At 41.8% G+C, this 19531-nt stretch overlaps 1 protein-coding gene across 21 annotated transcripts in view; it reads left to right on the top strand.

Annotated features, from left to right (window-relative positions):
- The window catches only part of LDB3 (LIM domain binding 3), a 192488-nt gene that overhangs the window by 145524 nt on the left and 27433 nt on the right, over positions 1 to 19531 (top strand). For 9 of the 21 annotated variants that reach the window (XM_066622485.1, XM_066622490.1, XM_066622474.1 and 6 more), the window contains 3 exons: positions 3086 to 3121; positions 5738 to 5944; positions 16544 to 16708. The exons of 4 other annotated variants lie outside the window; for them this stretch is intronic. In XM_066622485.1, coding sequence (XP_066478582.1) covers positions 3086 to 3121; positions 5738 to 5944; positions 16544 to 16708 — 408 coding nt within the window. The remainder of the gene's footprint in view (positions 1 to 3085; positions 3122 to 5737; positions 5945 to 16543; positions 16709 to 19531) is intronic. 8 more of the 21 variants (XM_066622492.1, XM_066622483.1, XM_066622493.1 and 5 more) reach the window with 4 other exon arrangements.

The following is a 19531-nucleotide window of genomic DNA, read 5'->3' as shown; positions in this document are numbered from 1 at the left end:
GTTTAATGGGATTTATTCCTAGCAAAATGTGTATAGGGTTGCAGCCAAAATTACTGTAGTCTACAAGGTGTTCTTTCCAATTTCATAACTGTAGAGGCCTAATGCTGCTAGAAGCCTAATCTTTGGTCTTGTCTTTGGTCTGGATCATTTGCTTCATTTTGCTATAAATTTGGCTATATTGGAAATAAACCATGCTTCAGATTTTGTAAGCCAAGTGGATGTGATAGATTATTTTTAGTGTTTTTGCATGCCCTTTGGTTCTTGGTATATTATTTTAATACTTCTTTTCATTCACAGACTAGTCTTTCTAACACAGGCACATGTAGCAACCACTACCATGTCTGTCTGACTCTTCTATCCATGACCTTGCCAGGGTTTATCATACCTCTGCAAAAGGGGATGGACAACTTCGGTCAAGATTTCTCTTTCCCAACTTTAAGTCTAGGGCTGGTGGATATGTCTGCCTTTAATACAAATCCCAGTCAGTTTCAGAGGCAATCATGATGAAGGGATTGATGTTGCCAACACAAAGTAGTGGAATTTAGGTGTTTGTGATTCTCCAGTTTTCATGAGTCACAGGTAACATTAACAGAAAGTGCACAAAAATTAATCTTTGTGTGAACTTCCCTCACAGTGTTCATAGCAATGGAAAGTTGTACATGATTCATTGGTAGAGTGACTATTTTCCAACAGTGGTAAGGCTTTATGAGTGTCGAGGAAGACTGATGTTCCACAGGTGCAGTTTCTCTTCTCACACTTCCCCTATAATGACTGGGAAAACACTTGCCCTCAAAGTTGTCCTGCTCTTCTTTGACTGTCATGTCAAAAAGTTGGAGTTCTTTAAAATGGGAAGCTGATAAATAGAATTCTAGGGGCGCAATCCTAACCCACTTTCCAGCCCTGACATTAGGGCAAAGCAGCTTCAAGGTAAGGAAACAAACATTTCCTTACTTTGAGGAGGCCTACGTGAGTACCACCCAGTTGCAGGATGCAGCACATGTCACATTGGCACAGCTATACCAGTGCTGGAAAGTGGGTTAGGATTTGGACCTAGGAAGCCCATCAGGGCTTCTAATGACTTCATTCATCCAAATTCCTGAAGGGAAGCTTTGTCTCTAGGGTACTGTTTATACATGAATTTGCATGAGAGTATTTTTTTTTAATGGCAATTGCTGAAACTAAGGCTGTAATCCTTTATGCTGGTACTTGGAAGTAAGTCCCATTGAATTCGGTAGAACTCTGGACATACATAGGTTTGCACTATTATCTGCAGGCAACAACAAAATTCCTGTGTTATATATAATTTATAGGCTATAAAGCACTTGGTTTACAAAATCTTCTGTTTTACTTGATCAAGTGTAGCTGTGCAACATAAACAATAGACCAAAGCTTCATCTTTCGGCTATCAGCACCTTATTGGCCCCCAGATTAAGGGTGAGATTTTGTTCTAATGTTTGCAACTACGTATGGAAGATATGACTCCATACCAACATCCAATCTGTTGTTACTTGACCTATCTCTTATTCACAGAAATATTGACTAATTAGCCATATGAGATCTGAGTTTTATTAAATCTACACAACTGTGTGTTTTAACAAAACAATAGTTCTAAAAATATGGTTTAGTTAAAGTACATATGTTGCAGCAGAATCATTTTCTAAGTGCAATCCTATGCATGTCTACTCAGAAGCCAGTGACTGCAGTGGAACTTATTCCCATGTAAGCGTGCAGCCTAAAAGGCATTGCCTCTTGTGTAACAAACATTAAGAAATACTTTTTCTAATATGGTACTTGCTACCTACAGTTTTTATAAGTAGTTGTATTAAAAAAAATTAACAGTTGTTTAAAACATTTGTTATCCAGTCAATCAGAAGGAGCTTTGAACTGATCAGAATTAATTAATCTAACAATTAATTGACTAAGGTACCAGTCCTATGAACACATTGAACACAATGGGACTTACTTCCAAGTAGACATATGTATGATTGTGATGTAAGGGTTGCAGTTCTGCTTCCAACTCTTAACAGGATCAACTGGAGCAGAGGTTCTCAAACTGGTGGGTTGCAACCCACCAGTTTGTGTAATGCTTCCCCCGTCCCTTTAAGGGGCGGGGTAAGGGGAGGGAGGCTTCCATTGCGGCTTCAGGATCACGTTGCTGAGGGGGGTGGTTTGCAATTACTTTTAGAAGGCAGGGCTGCAGCAGGCTGCAGGAGGTGCGGGGAGTCCTGTGCAGCCCTGCACAGCGCTCCCCAAGGCTTCGAACTTTCACTAAAAGCAGGCGCAGAGCACTTCTGTTTTGCAGGAGGTGCTTTGCGCCCACTTTTAGCGAACGTTCCAAGCCTCGGGGAGCGCTGTGCAGGGCTGCACAAGGTTCCCTGCACCTCCTGTAGCCTGCTGCAGCCCTGCCTTCTTGAAGTAAGTGCAGAGCACCCCCCTTAGCAACATGATCCTGGGGATTGTGTCGATGCCCTAGCCCCTCCTCCGCATGAACTTACTGAGGGAGTAAAGCTCCCTCAAAGTTTGAGAACCACTGAACTGGAGGATTCTGGACTTTCTGGCAAGAGACCTTCACCAGGTTCCCTTAACTGATGAGAGTTATTTTGGGTCTAATTCTCATTGGGGTCATAAATCTGTGTCTGCCGCATGTTCCACTTCAGACTGCAAGTCATACCCAAACTACTGAATGCTTCTCCCATACAAAACAAATCTCCCACTGCATAGAAAAATAAATCTCAGGAAGCAGGGATCTACTCTCACCATCTGCTTAAAACACTAGTTTTCCAGGTACGGGGAATTTTTTATAAGAAAGATTATATGAAGTCATGTGAGTTTGAAGTGGGGCATCTCAAACCCAGGTTTACCACCTCAACTAGACCTGTGTTTGTGCATTCACACAGAAAAGCTGTGTTTTAACTGTCCTTCTGACATTCTCAGTGAGTCCCTTACCTGTGTCTAGACCCTAGCAAGTGTCCTGCCCTGTTGCTGCTGAAGCTGCAATGCACTCTGCTTTTTTGTACTCATACTCCTTCCCTCAGCATGGGTGCATTCACTTGTTGTATTCATACTGTGTCCCCTCCTTTCACAGTGGCAAGAAAAGTGTTGTGGAAACACCTGAAAACAGGTAATGTGTTGTGTACTTGACTTCCTATTTGTTACAAGCAATTCCTTCAGAATGTTCTAGTTCAAACTCCTCGTGGCCACACTGAATAAAGAATTATGCACATTTAAGTCTCATTGTTCAGTGTGCTTTTAATGCTCCTTCGTTCTGGATTTGTGACCACTGAGTTTATGAACTGCTTGAACATATTTAAAATTTACTTTTTTACTGAATTAACATTATGGCTGATATATGTATATGAAAAGTGTTTGTACCTCAAAAACTTTCCTCTAAGTGAAAATTAATCTTAATTCAAATCAGAATGAATGTCTAATTTTCCAATGTAAGTCAACTTGCCTACTCTACTATATTCATTGTTGTAGATTTTTAATTTATATTTTTCTAAAACTCCCTTGGAACCAGTGTAGTTCACTAGTGCTCAGATTCTAAATTTGTGTTCCAAATTTGTCAACTGAAACCTGAAATTGCTTTGTCTGCAAACTACACCTATTGGCTATGTATTACTCTTTGCTAGACTGTTCATATTGATACTGAAGTGTGATTGGCTTGGCTGCTACTGTGGAGTTCAACCCTGTTTGGCATACGTCTCCTCTTCTATTCACATCTCTCAGTTTTGGTCTATCAAACAGTGGCATAGCTAAGAGGGTGTAGGCAGTAGCAGTTGCACCGGACAACAAGCTTTAGGGGGGCAACAAGCAGAGCTTGACACTAGTGGCCAAAATTGTGAACAACCTTGGTATATACGTATGAATAACGCCATCATGTTATATATCACTGGAAAGGTAATTTAACACAGAATGAAATGAAACAAACCCTGTTGGAATGTATTCTATCAAAGTTATGGCAAATTAACCAGAAATTGAAAACACAGCTGCCTTATGGAACATAAAGAGGATTTCTTTAACTCAGAATTCATCTGATTGTTCTGAGAGCCAGTGAGATATTATGATACAGTATGGAACCAATAAGGTGCTAATATGAGTCAGCTTTTATTTCCATGTATCATAATACAGTTACCCCTGCTAACTAGATGAAGTGGCACTTTTTCAAGTGGTGCTCCTCTTATATTTAGTAGGGAAAGAATAACTGCCTCTCTTCACCCCAGCATAGTGCCTCTAACCAATAAGGTGAGGTTTTATTTATTTATTTATTTATTTATTTATTTATTTAAATTTGGTTTTTTCGAGGGGAGGGACTATAAAATCTTCTTTGTCCCCAGATAGCAGATAGATGCCTTAGCCATGCCACTGGGGGAGGCAGCAGAGCAAGTGAGTGGAGAGCTGCTGGGAGGAGGAGGCGGTTTTCACTTTTTTAAACTCTGTTAAAAAGCCCAGGTGTGATGTCACTTCCGGTTGTGACATCACTTCTGGGGCATTATTTTGAGCTCTGCACTGGGCTACATAATCATTAGCTACGCCACTGTGATCAAGTAATATTTATTTGTCAGTATGACTTCCCATTTTAGCTGAATAGTGAAGAAAGCTATAATTTTTCAATTCTGTGAAGTCTCTCTAAGGTCACTTCACATGTGGAAAGAATATTTTACTCATGGTAGGGCTGCTTTTACACTTTGCACTAGAGCACTGCACAAGAAAAGTGAAGCTAAATCACAAGAGGTTCTCTCTCTCATATGTAAGCCTCAGTACAAGAGCCCGTGCAACTTTATGTTCAAGCAGGAGCATGAGAACTATTTATTATCTGTTATAGAATACTGTGGACTCTTATACAAGTCTGTAAAACAGTATTAGTGGTTATTCTTCTTCTACTCATAGTTCCTTGGATCCAACCCACAGAATGTATGTACAATTGACAATTGCATACTCTCAAATGCAATGATCTGTGAATTCACAATGGTAGGACAAATGACTCTGAGTTAGGTTTACACAGAAGGAGTGTAGGTAATTTGCTAATGTGAATCTCTGACAGTGCAAGTCAGAAAAACCACTCTTAGGCTACAATCCAATGCTCACTGTCCTCAGAGTAAGCCCCATTGAACACAATAGTACTTACTTCTGAGTAGATATGCATAGGATTATTATGAAGCTAATTACGAAGCCTAACAACTTTACTTGGTTACCTAAAATTATGTCTTGGAAATTTCTGACTATGGAGCAACAGAAAAAATTCTTTCTACTCAAAAAACTGAAATGTACAGTGTTTGTGTGAGAGTGGAGCTTGTGAATTGCATCCTTCCTTTCACATTGAAAGTAATGGGCTGCCCCAGCTCAACTTGCAAGCAATTAGTAGTGCATAAAAACTAGTTGCCCCAGGTAGGGATGCATATCCTCACCTGCATCAAAAGATGCATCCAGCCATTGCAATGGGACAATGTGGATGTGCAGTCAGATGCATCACACTGCATCCACATTGAATCCTCATGTTGAGAGCAAGTGGTCACAAACAAATGGAAAACCAAAACAGTCGCCAAATGATTCCTCCTATAGTAGTTTTTCATCATGAATGTGCAGATCTCAGGAAATGCACCTGTGTCATTTTTATGTCATCTTCTTCTTTGATTTCAGCTTTCCCATAAGGTCACTATATGTTCTCTGAAGTCATATGTGATGCGCTCAAAAATACCTCTCTCATACACATGCACCCTTGTAATCTGTTAACCAGCCCTGCAGGTACTGCACATGAGGCACAGTATGTGACGTCAGGTGTTTGGCATCATCCTAAGTCTCGCAACACAGATGCAAACACTGACAAAGCCAAAGCAATGGCCTCCAAAGGTTTCGTGAGATTTGGAACAGATGCAAGTCAGAGGGAAGCCAGCTCCATCGGTGCTGGCCAGAAAGCCCCTCTTGCTTCATCCAGTATTCAAAGGTACTCTGCGCCCCATAACTCCATAACTGACCTTGTTTGGATCTTTGGTATGGGTTTGAAATAACATCTTCTAACTTCTAATTGAATGGCCCAATATTTAAAGGCAAGTATAGACTCACGCATGCACTCACACACATGTACACACAGACTTTTATCTACTCATATATGTGAGAAAATCAAAGTCTGAACTCTATGTGTGCTGTGATGCACACATGGCGTTCCTGTGTGAGATTATCCCTATTCATTGCTCTGGAGGGCACAGCTCTATGCATGGAAAGGAGCACTTGAGCTGATCTCTTACTTTCACTGAAGTGAATGAGATTATAGTGCAGGGAGCTCTTCATGAACACTGCAGCTCTTAATTCAGCAAGAAATAGCTAAGAACAAAAATCTCTTGAAAAAAATAGTGGTTTATTTGATTGACTGATTGATTGATTACTTGACTCAGTTACACATCCCAACATGCAATCAAGCAATGTTCCAGTCTAGGTAATGCTTAAAACTTCAAATATATCCATACTTACTATGGTGTAAATTCCTCTAAAGTCAATAGGACTTACTTCTGAGTGACTATGTATAAACTGAACTATAAAAATATAAAAGAAAAACATTTCCATTTTTAATCCTAGATCAAAGCACAACCTGTGCTGGCTGCTACAGGTTTGAGATTTTATATGAGGGGCAGATGTAACTTTGTACATTTTCTAAAGGATAATGATCACTCCTTTCATAATGTGCTACTTTTGCAAAGAACCAAAATCTGAGAAGTCACTGTCCTCTATCAAATCAGTGTGCTCTGTTTTATTACTTTAAAAGTTTGATTGTGGTTGCGCATTTAAATAGTTTTTAAATCATTTTCACCATCTTAACATGTGCTGGCTTCTGTAACGCTGTGTGAGAAAGCATCAGTTTGTTTGTATCTGTACTTCATCTCTATAGTGCTGCTGTATTGTGTGTTTAGAAACTGAGATTAACTCTTGAGATCCCCTTGCAAATATGAAATTCAGTAAAGACTGATGGAATGAGAAGGATAACCCTCAGTATTTGGCTGGTTCACACTTACATGTGTTTCACACGATTTATCATAATTTAATTACTCAACACTTGATGACTTGCAAGTGAATGAGTGAACTGGCACCATTAAAAAGTACTGCATTTGAGGAAACATATGGTGACTTGAAATTCAGTCTGTTAGATCTAATGGCTCATTCACAAATGAAGGTCATCAACTGATGTTATAGTCCTTGAGCAATGAACATTCATATTTGAATCAAACTATCTATAAACCAAAGCACACGGGACAAAATTAATGTGACCAGATTCTAAGGTTATTTGGAACAAGTGTGGCATAATATAGCATATATGCATCTATTTTATGTTACGTTTTTATCATTTATTATATTGTATTCATATTTTGTAAGCCGCTTTGGGGGCCCATTTGGAAAAAAAGTAGGGCATAAATTGAATCAATGAATAAATGATATAACATAACATTAGGGTGCTATTGAAGGCCCATGTAAATCTTTTGGTTTGGTATATACATTATTAAATTATTGTATAAAGTGTTGTGCTGAAAATGTATTGCCTCATATGAATTTTATTATCAATAAGGATTTGAAAGCCACATGAAGGGTTATTTTTATTCTATCTATAGTTGTGCATTGGTAACCACTTAAGTGCTAATACTGATTGTTTCTGATGCTCAGCAAGTTATAAAAATACCTAACTTTGAATTGGTTACCAATTGGTTACCCTTGGTTACATCCATTTAGTGGGCTGACTGCATTTAATTGTGGGTAGAATTTAAACCTCTTTGAAAAAAATCTATCCCCTATATCTCTAAATAGGGCAAGTGCTGTTAACAAGTGGCACAGTATTTTTAACATGGCAGTGCTGGATGATTGATAAGGGCTGCCTTTTGTGAGAAAATAGAGAAAGAAGTTTGGTAGTCAGTCTATTTTTGCAGCTTTTTTGTTCACTTTTTACAGACTATCAGCCCAATCCTGAGCTGCCCGGAGCGCAGGACTGCTGTGGTGGCAAAATAGCTGCCATGGCATCCAACATATCTCGGGCAGCCACTGCTGCCTCCTTGGGAGAAGGGAACTTTCATTCCCTTCCCCCAAATAAGGGAAGTAGCCCCACAATGGGTCTACTCAGTTCTGTGATGGTTGTTGAGTCAGCGCAGAATTGGAGAGTCCCATATTGGGCCGTGTGGCCCAACACAGGGCTCAGGATCTGGTGGGACTAAGCTCCAGTGGACCCTCGCCCCCACTCCACCCCCTCCTGGCCATCTTCTGGCAATCTTCTGTTGTTCCCGCTGATTTCCCCTCTCCTCCTCATACTTCCTTTTCACTTTTTTTTACCTCTTTTTTCTTTCCACTGCTAATTTTATTCCCCCCCCCCCATTAGCTTTGAAATTTATTGCATTGGTTAAGTATAACCAGCTGTTTTTATATATTTGATATTCTGATTTATCATTATTGTTCACCCTCATGATTATTTAACTTGCAGAAGTTAGTTATTATACAGGGTTGACGGTGTGAGGTTGGGAAAATGCATAGAGTCAAGAGACATGAGGAAACCATCATACTTCATCTAATGTCTGAGTAAACCTCCTATTTTCAGTTCAGGACTTTAGCAGGAAGGCTGCATGAATTTCCCTTTCCCTTTTGTATGTCTTCCATGGGTTGGTTGAGTCCAGTGTTCCACTAGGCCTGTGTTCATGTTGTCTACAGAAATGTGTTTTGGAATTGATGTGTGTACAGTTTTCTCTTGCCATAGCTTTTCATTCCTGCCATGATTTCATGTGACTTCATGCAATTTTTTTTTCTCCGTTTAGCTTAAGCATGCACATGAGTGACTGTCCACATTAACACACCATGTAATTTTTTTCCCCCTTTTGTGGCCTATTTCCATGCATATCAAAAAGCATGTCCAGGCAGTTAAATAAGACCTAGGTGAACTTTACAATGCAGAGAGAGATGCAGAGGGAGATTTGTACCTGCAGTGGCTGTGTATTCAGGAGTCCTTTGCTGGATCAGGTCAATTACCTGTTTGTAGGGAGGGGGGCAGGGGGGCAGATGGGAGATGTGATGGGGCAGGAGGGTGCAGTTACTGACAGCATTTACTCAGTATCCTATGCTCCTTTCCTCTCTCTTTTCCTCTCCTTGGTTCTGCACCAGCAAAATAACTGCTGCAGATCTGAGGAGACACATTGCGGCATCAGAGGCTTGCCACAGGGTAAGGGAATTCAAGTTCTCTTACTTTGAGGAAACCTCTGAACTGTTCCACCTTCTGGATGTAGTGTGTACTTTGCTGGCATGGCTGTGTTGACAGTGGAGAGGGGATGGGCAGCCCAATCCTGAGCTGCCCGGAGCCGCAGGACCCGGCGGCTCCATGGAGGGCTCCCACCTGATCCAGCGCCTCCCGCGCTACTGCAGGAGGCTCCTCGGGAGAAGGGGACGTTCGTCTCCTTCCCCCGAGTAAGGGAAGCAGCCCTGCAATGGGGCTACTCATTTTAGCGGCGACTAGTCGCCATTAAATTGAAGGCGCTTGGGTAGGGCAAGCAGCTTGGGTAGGGCAAGCTTTGACTTTTCTTAAATAGTTGAGCCAATAACTAATTGGTACTGGTTTTGATTTCAGAACTAGGGCATCTAGTGCACAGATTCTTTTTGAGATTTCAACTAAATTGGTACAAGATTTCTTTTTCTGAACAATCAATTTCTATTGAAGGATGGCAAAGTTTTAAAAATTATGCACATGCATTCTTTTCATTAAATTAAAAGGGTAGAAATGTCAATAATCAAAAAATTTTCATGCCAAACATGTTTCACATTGGTTTATGTGTACAATCACTCATGAACATGGTTTACCTGGATATTAATGCAAAATATTAATGCACAAAAAAAACAATGAGAGGAGTGGAGCGTTGCAGGAGCAGGTGAGCAACTGAGCAGGTGCTGTGGTTTTTACAAAAATCTGGAAATCTAAACTGAAAGAATGGCAAATAACCAATGTGTTGATTCAGTTCTGGGCCTAGATCAGGGCTTTTCAAACTGGGGTGTCGTGATGCCCCAGACTGTGAGCCCTGGCCACTTTCCCCTTAAGGGGCAGGGGGAAGGCAGCGATGCTATCGCATCGCTAAGGGGACTGCAGGAGCTGGCATTTACTTACCAGTTCCTGTAGTAGCCTCCCGGAGGTACAGGGAGCCCTGCATGATGGTCTGCAGGGCTCCCCAAGTCTTGAAAAGTGAAAGTCCAGTGATTGTGTTCCACTTCTGGTTTTGCAGAAGTGGAGCACGATTGCTTTGCTTTTACTTTTCAAGATCTGGGAGCCCTGCAAACACTTGTACAGGGCTCTGCGCATCCCAGGAAGGATGCTGCAGGGACCGATGAGTGCATCCCAGTCCCTACACCCCCCTGAGCGACGTGATCCTGGGGACTGCGTCACTGCCTTCCCCCCCCCCGCCCCCACAAGAACTTACTGTGTTTCAAACTCTCCCTGAGAGTTTGAAAATCACTGGCCTATGTAATTCAGAATCCAGGACTCTAGGGGAGAGATGGTATTTTGGAGTCATCCTGTTTAGCAAAAAATCCCAACAGTTCAGGAGATATCCTCCTTCTAAAGTATTGTACATCTCACGTGAGTGAGTGAGTGAGTGAGTGAGTGAGTGAGTGAGTGAGTGAGTGAGTGAGTGAGTGAGTGAGTGAGTGAGATCTTAGAGTGACTAAGATGATTACTGGGCTGGGGCACCTTCCTTATGAGGAAAGGCTACATCGTTTGCCTGAGGGGAGACATGATTGAGGCAAACAAAATTATACATGGGAAGGATAAATTGGATAGAGAGATGCTCTTTACCCTCTCACACAACACCAGAACCAGGGGACATCCACTAAAACTGAGTGTTAGGAGAGTTAGGACAGACAAAAGAAAATATTTCTTTACTCAACGTGTAGTTGGTCTGTGGAACTCCTTGCCACAGCATGTGATGATGGCATCTGGCCTAGATGCCTTTAAAAGGGGATTGGACAAGTTTCTGGAGGAAAAATCCATTACGGGTTACAAGCCATAATGGGTATGTGCAACCTTCTGATTTTAGAAATGGGCTATGTCAGAATGCCACATGCAAGGGAGGGGACCAGGATGCAGGTCTCTTGTTATCTGGTGTGCTCCCTGGGGCATTTGGTGGGCTGCTGTGAGATACAGGAAGCTGGACTAATGGGCCTATGTCCTGATCCAGCGGGCATGTTCTTATGTTTTTGACTGCAGTGGTGTAGCTAGCAAGGGGCAGGGGAGCAGTTTGCTCTAGGTACAAGCCTTGGGGGAGGTGACACCACAAGTGACCAAACTTGCTAACATCGCGGTGGTTAGGAATAATACCATCATGCTATATACTGTTGGATGCAGAATTTACAGCAGAATGCAGTAAAAAAAAAAACCAGAGTGAAATATCTCCTTTCTATCAAACATTATGGCCGAAAAACAAAACAAAAAAATGCATGGAGCCCTATGGAAAGTACAACTGAGCAATATCATGCGTTTACACATGTGTAGGCAAACCTGTCTTAGTCCTTCGGAAAGGGCAAGCTGAGAGGAATCCAATGACATCAGAATGGTCCTGATCTGATGAACACAGCCCCCCACAAAACACCCAAGAAGGAAGTTCCTCCTTCCAAACTGATGAACGTATTGAGCCCTATGAAAAGTGAAACTTATCCACATGGCCGTGTTTACTTGCGAGTAAACAAACCTGCATTGGCTCCTGGTCAAGTTGGGCAGAGGGGAATGCAAGGCTAGCAGCATGGTCCTCATCTGATGAAAGTGGAGCTCATCTGATGAAAGATGAGGCAGCAGCCCCCCCCCCCAAAAGAATAAAACAGAGGCTTGAGCTGGTAAGGTGGGCACTGGGGAGGGCTGATTTATTTGTAGGGGGGGTGTTATTGCAGGCAGGCTACTGAGATAATTTGCTTGGTGGAACCAGGCTGGCTTCCCATTATTTAATTATTTGTTTTTCTTTAATTTAGTTATTTATAATTACTTATTTTAATTTGCTTGATGGTGTCACTTCCAGACATGACATCACTTCTGGTGGGTCCCAGAAATATTATCTTTCTAAAAAGTGGGTCCTGGTGCTAAAAGTTTGAGAACCACTGCCTTAACTCAAAACAAACCAATTGTGGCTTTTAGGAATAATACCATCATGTTATATACCATTTGATGCAGAATTTCATCCATTGCTTGTGGGAAAATATTTGTTGCATTTATTTTCTGGCCATTACTATTATTCATTTCATGTCAAGACTATCACTATCTCTCAGTCTCACCTTCTTCACAGGGTTGCTGGGAGGACAAAATAAGGCGAGGAACCATGCTCACCACTCTGAGTTCATTAGAGGAAAGGTGGTATAAAAATGTGTATAGTTAATTAATTATAATTATTTTATTATAATGTATTATTATTATTATTATTTATCAATAGCCCAATACTGAGCTGCCTGGGGCACCCAGCCTTGGTGGCATCGAGAATGGCTGCTGCCGGATCTTGCACACCCAGGAGAAGGGGACTTATGTCCCCTTCTCCCGGGTAAGGTAAGCAGCCCCGCAATGGGGCTACTCTCTTAAAGGCATTCATGTAGGGCACCGAGCCCTCCACGAACACCTTGGATCCCGTGGAGCACAGCTCCGCGGACTCGCCTCCCTCCCTCCCCCGGCATTCCTCCAGCTCGCCCCCCCTGCGTCACGCCTCCATGTTACGCCTCCCCCCTCTCCCTCTCTCCGCCCCCCCATGTCACGCCCTCTCTCTGTCCCCCCGCTGGCCTCCCCATCCCTGGAACGCCTCCTCCCCACCCCTGTCCCCACCTGTTATGCCGTGGCTCAGCGGTCTGTGAGACCACTGAGCCGCGGAGGCTGGGCAACCGTCCCACGCTAGCCCAGCACCAGCTGGCGCTGGGCTAGCGTGGGTGGGAGCCCAGTGGTGAGGCTCACAAACGTGCCTTACGGCACATTTGCAACAGTCCGCAGCACCACAGAGCCGTGGCACGGAGCCCAGGTTTAGGGTCTAAGTCAATTGGGGTGACAAACATTTATGGACTTTGGGTATCAAATGATTTAGTTATGCCACTGCTAGACTGTATCCACTACTGATAATGAAGTTGTTCATTCTTCTCAGTGTTCGCCTCAGCAGAACCTAATGCTGAGTGCCACATATACACCAGTGTTTTTGTGGCAAACACCACAATATACCACGATACTGTTTGTAAATACACAAGAAGGTGGATTCACCCTGGGAATTGCTGCTTTGCCATAGCTTCGTTGTTTACTGAATATTATCCATTTCACATTTGTTGGTGTTTATCCCTCCAAACATTGATGTGTGTAGATGACCAAGACTCTTGCCACTGAACTGTGAATCAGACTTGAGAGAGGAATTTTGTCTAAAGGGCTCTTGTGCTTTGATTTGTTATCTCATGGCAAGTGGGAGGAGGCAAGCTTTGAGGACTAAATGGTACCTTGTATTACCGCTCCTACCATGAGGGTTGTTTAGGAGTCTATGAAACAGGAATGCACCACCCCAGCAGAGTCTCAAAAGATCAAAACTTACTTTCGTAAACAAAAATTGCATGGAATTTGAGTGGAATTTAAACATTATGGACTCTTTAGAACATAAGAATTGCCTCTCTGAATTTTCTGGCTTCTTCATTTTGTTGTTTATATATTCTTCCTGAGCCAACTTCTCATGCAATAAAATAACAGTTGTCCAGTATAACTCCTAGAAGGCGGATTCTAATTCTAACCCTTTTCTTAATGTGCTCATTAACCTCAAATGTTCCTTGTACATATCTAAACTTGGCATTTCTGTTTTCTATATATGTATTACCGGTTGAGTTTATGAATCAATCTCCGTGTAAAAAGTGATAGCAAAATAGAGATATTTCTCTTTGATCTTTGAGGACAACAATTACAGCATTTATGAAGTAGGATGTGTTACATATGTAATTTTAGAGTACTGGGTTAATGGATTTGGAGAAAAGAAAATGAAATGTATGTGAAGAAATAGCAAAGCATACTAATGATTCAAACCAGTGACAGTTGCATAGTAGCTGGGTTCTGGAAAGTCATGGGTTTCCTCAATGAGAAGACCAGTACTGGCAGACAGACTTCCTTGCAAAAGAGCTTATTCATCATTGTCATTCTTTCCAAGCAATGTACAGGCACAGGAGAATAATGGGGATGTTCTGGGAGATGCGTTCAGCTCACGTAGGGTAGAGATGAGGCCAAAAGACATAGTCATGGGCCCCACGTGATCTGAATGTGACCTTACACATACTGCAGAATCCTCCACAATCCACTGGGATTCTGTGGCAGACAAATAGATATGGAAAACGATGACCAACGTTTGAAAACTGATACAGTCTGTGACAATAAAAACCCTGGTCAACAACTAACTTTACTTACTAGTACTTACTCACTACTTATTGTGAGGAGGGGTTGGAGGAGATAGGCAAAGGCCCCCCTTCAAGATGTAAGACTATATAGCTTTGTAAGGCTTATATTCCAAGCACTGAGATAAAGGATAATGAATCCTTAGTATGTTAAAATTTTATTGTCGAATAGGAGTATCTCATGAATATGGAAATAAGGGTAAAGTTCAGAAAAATCCAAAATGTAGCTCTGACAGGTTTCTGACACCTATGTTATTCTACACATTTAAAAGTAAGGTCAACCCATTTTTTCCTGGCCCACAGGTATATACATTTGGTCCCTGTTGCATATGGGCTGAAATGGCTTAAGAGATATAATATATTGGAGATGCCCATTGCATTCTGCCCCAGCTGATTATATGTAGCTGTGCAGGAATGCAGTTGAGTCAGGGCATAAATCTTGCCAGTGCAGTTGTCTGGACAGTGGGAATCCATTTCCTCTTCTCCCTCCCTGCTCCTCCCATTCCGAGCAATGGTCATTGGGAGGCATCATTTGCCCTCTGTGACATTGCATAGCAATCCCTGGGACATTGTGACTACATGACCCCAATTGACTAGACTCAGTAAGAAAGAAGTCTCTCAAATGATACTGAAGCAGTCTTGTGAGAATGTCAATCAAGTATGGAAAAAATAAAAATGAAAACTTAATGCTATTTTTTCCCCTCTAGGGGTTTTGCAGCTCTACAAAGCCCACTTTTCACATCAAAATTAGGCTGAGCAGTATTCATAAACTTTCAGGTTCAGATGCCCAGACTGCCTCTCCGGTGCATCTGCGATTGCAAATGCCCTTTCATAGTACTAATGTGCTAGAGCAGTGTTCTCAAACTTTTTAGCACTGGGACCCACTTTTTAGAATGATAAATCGGTCAGGACCCACCAGAAGTGATGTCATTAATCTGGAAGTGATGTCATGGCCTGAAGTGACATCATCAAGCAGGAAAATTTTTGACAATCTGAGGCTGTAATCCTATCCAAACTTACCCAGGAGTAAGCCCCATTGATGATTACTGTTAAAAGCATATACATAGTAGCCTGTTAAAAGTACAGATCTGTAATACTTCCCCAAATGCAGTCACATACCATGGTAGCATCAAGTCTAATATATTAAAAATAAAATATTGAAATGAATGGGGAGACCCACCTGAAACTGGCTTGCGACTCACCTAGTGGGTCCTGACCCACCGTTTGAGAAACACTGTGCTAGAGTGTAGGAAGCAGTCACTGGCACAGCAGCAGCATTTGTTGATAGCTACCAGTTGAGCAAGTTTAGGTTCCAACACTACTATAAGGGTTCTAATTTATGCTGTTGCCAGAACCCTAACCCTCTTTAGTATAGAGCACAACATTAGTGAACCAAAAGTAGGTGGACAGTAAATAAATACAATATAATATAACACAAACACCATAGTTATAATGAACACCATTGTTATAGTACGTATAACCCTAACACAAACCCTATTCCACTTACTGTCCACCTACTTTTGGTTCACCCTGTATAATTAGGCTGTAAGAGCTGAAACACATAATCAGGAACATCTCGTGCAACTCTTGCAGAACTGTAGCATCCTGATGACATGGGGGTAATGAGGAAGGATCTGAAATCGGAATAGAGATTCTAGTGCGTTCTCTTGGTATTGCATTATCAGGCAGGGTATTGTCTGAAGGGCCTCCTTCCAGGAGTCCCACAGAAGTCATTGTCTCTCTAGGGCTTCAGCCACAGCTGGGGGCTACAATAAGATCCTGTTTCTTCTGTATGGAAGAGGTGCCATCAGGTTCTGGCCCCACATGGGTCTTGATGCTTATGTATTCTACAGTTCAAACCACCCCTTTTTTGGAGTTATTTACTCACATACATATGGAGAAGTTTGGTTCTGGTTTCCAGTCTTGAGAATTTGCAGTAATTTTGTCTTGGTCTTACCACTAAATGTGGCCTTTAAAAGCCTAACAAACAATGTTGGCATTTGTACATCTGTGTGCTTTAAATTATGCTTCAAGTACTAAAGTAATTTTGCTTGACTCCCTGTTCTTATATATATATATTTTTGCTCAAATGGTCTTAACCCGTAAACGCACAGCTGTTAAAGATACATCTTGTTTTATTCCATTTAACTTTAATCAGTACCCCTGTTGAGCATGCGCCAGTGTCTACCAGCTGCACCCCCTCTGCTATATCACCTGCTTCAGCCCGTCAGCCTGCTGCTGCTCACAATGCTACCCATCAGATGACATTGCCATCAGCCAAGGTCTCATCACTGGTACACGATTCCATCTCCGCCTGCCAAAGGTAATTCTATGTGCTTGTTTGCATCATCCATTTGCAATCATCCGGTGGTGTGTATTATGATAGGAAAGAGAAGCAATGGAAAAAGGTCTGTTCTGTATAGTTCAGAACTTGCACTTCTTGCACTTAACATAAACATTTCTCTGCCCAAGGGAGGCTTATTTTAGAACAGTGTTCTTCAACCTGTAGGTTGTGACCCCATTGGGGTTGCAACGCCTCATTGGGGTGGGATCACGACAACCTTTCAAAGGCTGTGCAAGAGAGGTCTTGGATCCAGCTGCCACTGAGCTCACCTCCTTATGTTCCCACCTCCTTCTTATGTTCCCACCTCCTTCTTATGTTCCTTCCCAGGCCTGATCCGTCCACCCCCCACCCCTTGCCCAGTTTTGCCCCTGTTCTGCCCTCCTGCTCCCGCCTCTCCCATTGATTTACCTGTTTTGGCCAAGTATGCAGGCAGGAATGCACCAGCCTTTGTGCCAACATTCCTGGCAGTGCGCCGAGTTGTGCGCTGCTGGACAACCTTCTATAACTGGCACCAACTGCTTTATTGTAGTCAGTCCCAGTGGAAGGGGCACTGCAACGTTGGGTGGTAAGTATAGGATTGAACCATAAATGTTATCTTTGTCTTCTTAATAAATTCTTAAATCTTTAAAGCAGTGTGTAGTTCTTGCTGGGAAAATTTGGTTCAGCTAAATCCAGTGTTGACCAAAAAGTCCCACTGTTGAAAACTTTTGCCAGTACTCTGGAGGAGGGAGAGTTTTGAGGCTTGTTTACAGATTAGTTGGGATGCCTATGGGCTGGGACCACCCCTGTGTTCAAGACTGGCTGGGTGTGGTGGCAGTTCAATCTTTTGGGTTAAGTTTTAGCCTTTTGGGTTAAAGCTTGTGGTCGTTCAGATCCAATTGACCTGGCAGGAGTCTGGTTTTGTTATGCTTCTGGATGGCTTGTAAAATGCAAGGTTGTGACAACTGTGATTCTGCTACTGAAATCTTAACTAAAGTAGTTTGTGCAGGAGCACTCAGAATTGTAGGCTATGTGGTTGCCAGGTCCTTATCTGGTGATGGTCCTTACAGTATGTCTTTAAAACCCACACTACATCGAGAGAGCATGCAACTGCTGTGTCTCTACCGATCAAATTGCCCATGCTTCTGCTCTACCTGCTGTATCAAGCAGGACTTAAGCTCTGTCCTGCCATATGCAGGAGGAAAGGATGGAGTTCATTGGCTGCGAGGTACAGCAACTGATTTGCCTCTCAGTGCCAGCTCTAGACAGGCATCATTTATGGTTCTGCTGCTTTTATCATCTGATGATTGCTGCTATTTCTGTGATTTTATTATGTTTATTGATTGTAATGTTTTAAACTTCTAATTGTATACCCTTGTGAGAGCCAGAAATTTTACAGAGGCCCTGTAGCAGGGAACCCCATTTTGTTGGGAAGAATTCTTTTTATTTATTTATAGTTATTTATTTAGCTCAGTGGGTCTTACACATTTAGCACTGGGACCCACTTTTTAGAATGAGAATCTCTCAGGACCCACCGGAAGTGATGTCATGACCGGAGGTGACATCATCAAGCAGGAATATTTTTAACATTCCTAGGCTGCATTCCTACCTGCACTTACCCAAGAGTAAGTCCCATTTACTATCATTGTTAAAAGAATATATATAGTAGCTTGTGAAAAATACAGGTCTGTAACATTTTCCCAAATGCAGTCACATACCATGGTAGCATCAACCTACTATATTAAAAATAAAATATTGAAATGAATGGGAACCCACCTGAAATTGGCTTGTGACCCACCTAGTGGGTCCTGACCCACTGTTTGAGAAACTCTGATTTAGCTTCACCAATAGTTTCACCAAAAAATAGGTTTTAAGGCACTGTAAGATAGTGGTTTTCATCACTATGTTTTTCCCATTATTATTATAAATATATTTATATTTTGCTTTTCAACAAAAAAACCATAAAGTGGTTTACAGTCAAAATCAAATAATTGAATGACCTCCTGTCTGTATCACAATGTGCTGTATATATTTAATGTATGTCAGTAATTAGAATCTTGAAACTGAAGAATTACAGTAGTAGTGTGAGCTCATTATCCATTGACTCTGAATGCAATGTCATGACACCTGGACTTCATTGGCTCTCCTATGGTGGATGTTTTGACTTAATATCAGTCAAATGCATGCTTTTTGAAGGGGAAAATACAACATATATACATTAATGTGTCATTTACAGCTTTTAACCAAACAAGTTCTTATTTTTATTTGGAAATTGCAGAATCCAACTTGCCAGTTCTTCTGCTGCAGATCATTCTGAACTTCAAATATATGTTATTAATAAAATGTATGTCATTTTGCATTTAACCTTCCCTCTCTCAACTTTTCTCTCTCTTTTTAGCCTCAGCTGGTATTCTTCTATCACCTTTCAGTTCAAAAAGATATATACTATACACTTTATGTATAGTGTAACTGTTAATGTGCTGTTTTCCATTTCCAGGCTAATAGTGAAGCATTAACCAAAATAATTACCTTGTTACTGGCAGTGGTTTTCTTTTTCTGATGACTTCAAAATACTTGCTGCTTAGACCTACTATATTATGTTACATGTCTAATCACAGTTGCTTTCAGTGTTTTTCACCTGTTCTTTGAAACTATCATCCATTCCTAGGCTGGTTTCCTCCCAAACTTCATAAACTGTTCAATTTTCTATAACAAGCTATCACTTTCCATAGCTGACTCACAGCCCAATCCTGAGCTCCCATGGTGCTCAGCTTCGACATAACCGAAAACGGCTTCCACCGCATCCTGCACACCTCAGGCTGC

This window comes from Tiliqua scincoides, chromosome 3 (genome assembly GCF_035046505.1).
Source record: "Tiliqua scincoides isolate rTilSci1 chromosome 3, rTilSci1.hap2, whole genome shotgun sequence".
Taxonomy (NCBI): Eukaryota; Metazoa; Chordata; class Lepidosauria; order Squamata; family Scincidae; genus Tiliqua; species Tiliqua scincoides.
Note: the sequence above shows the minus strand (reverse complement) of the source record. Positions and strands in the feature narration are given on the sequence as shown.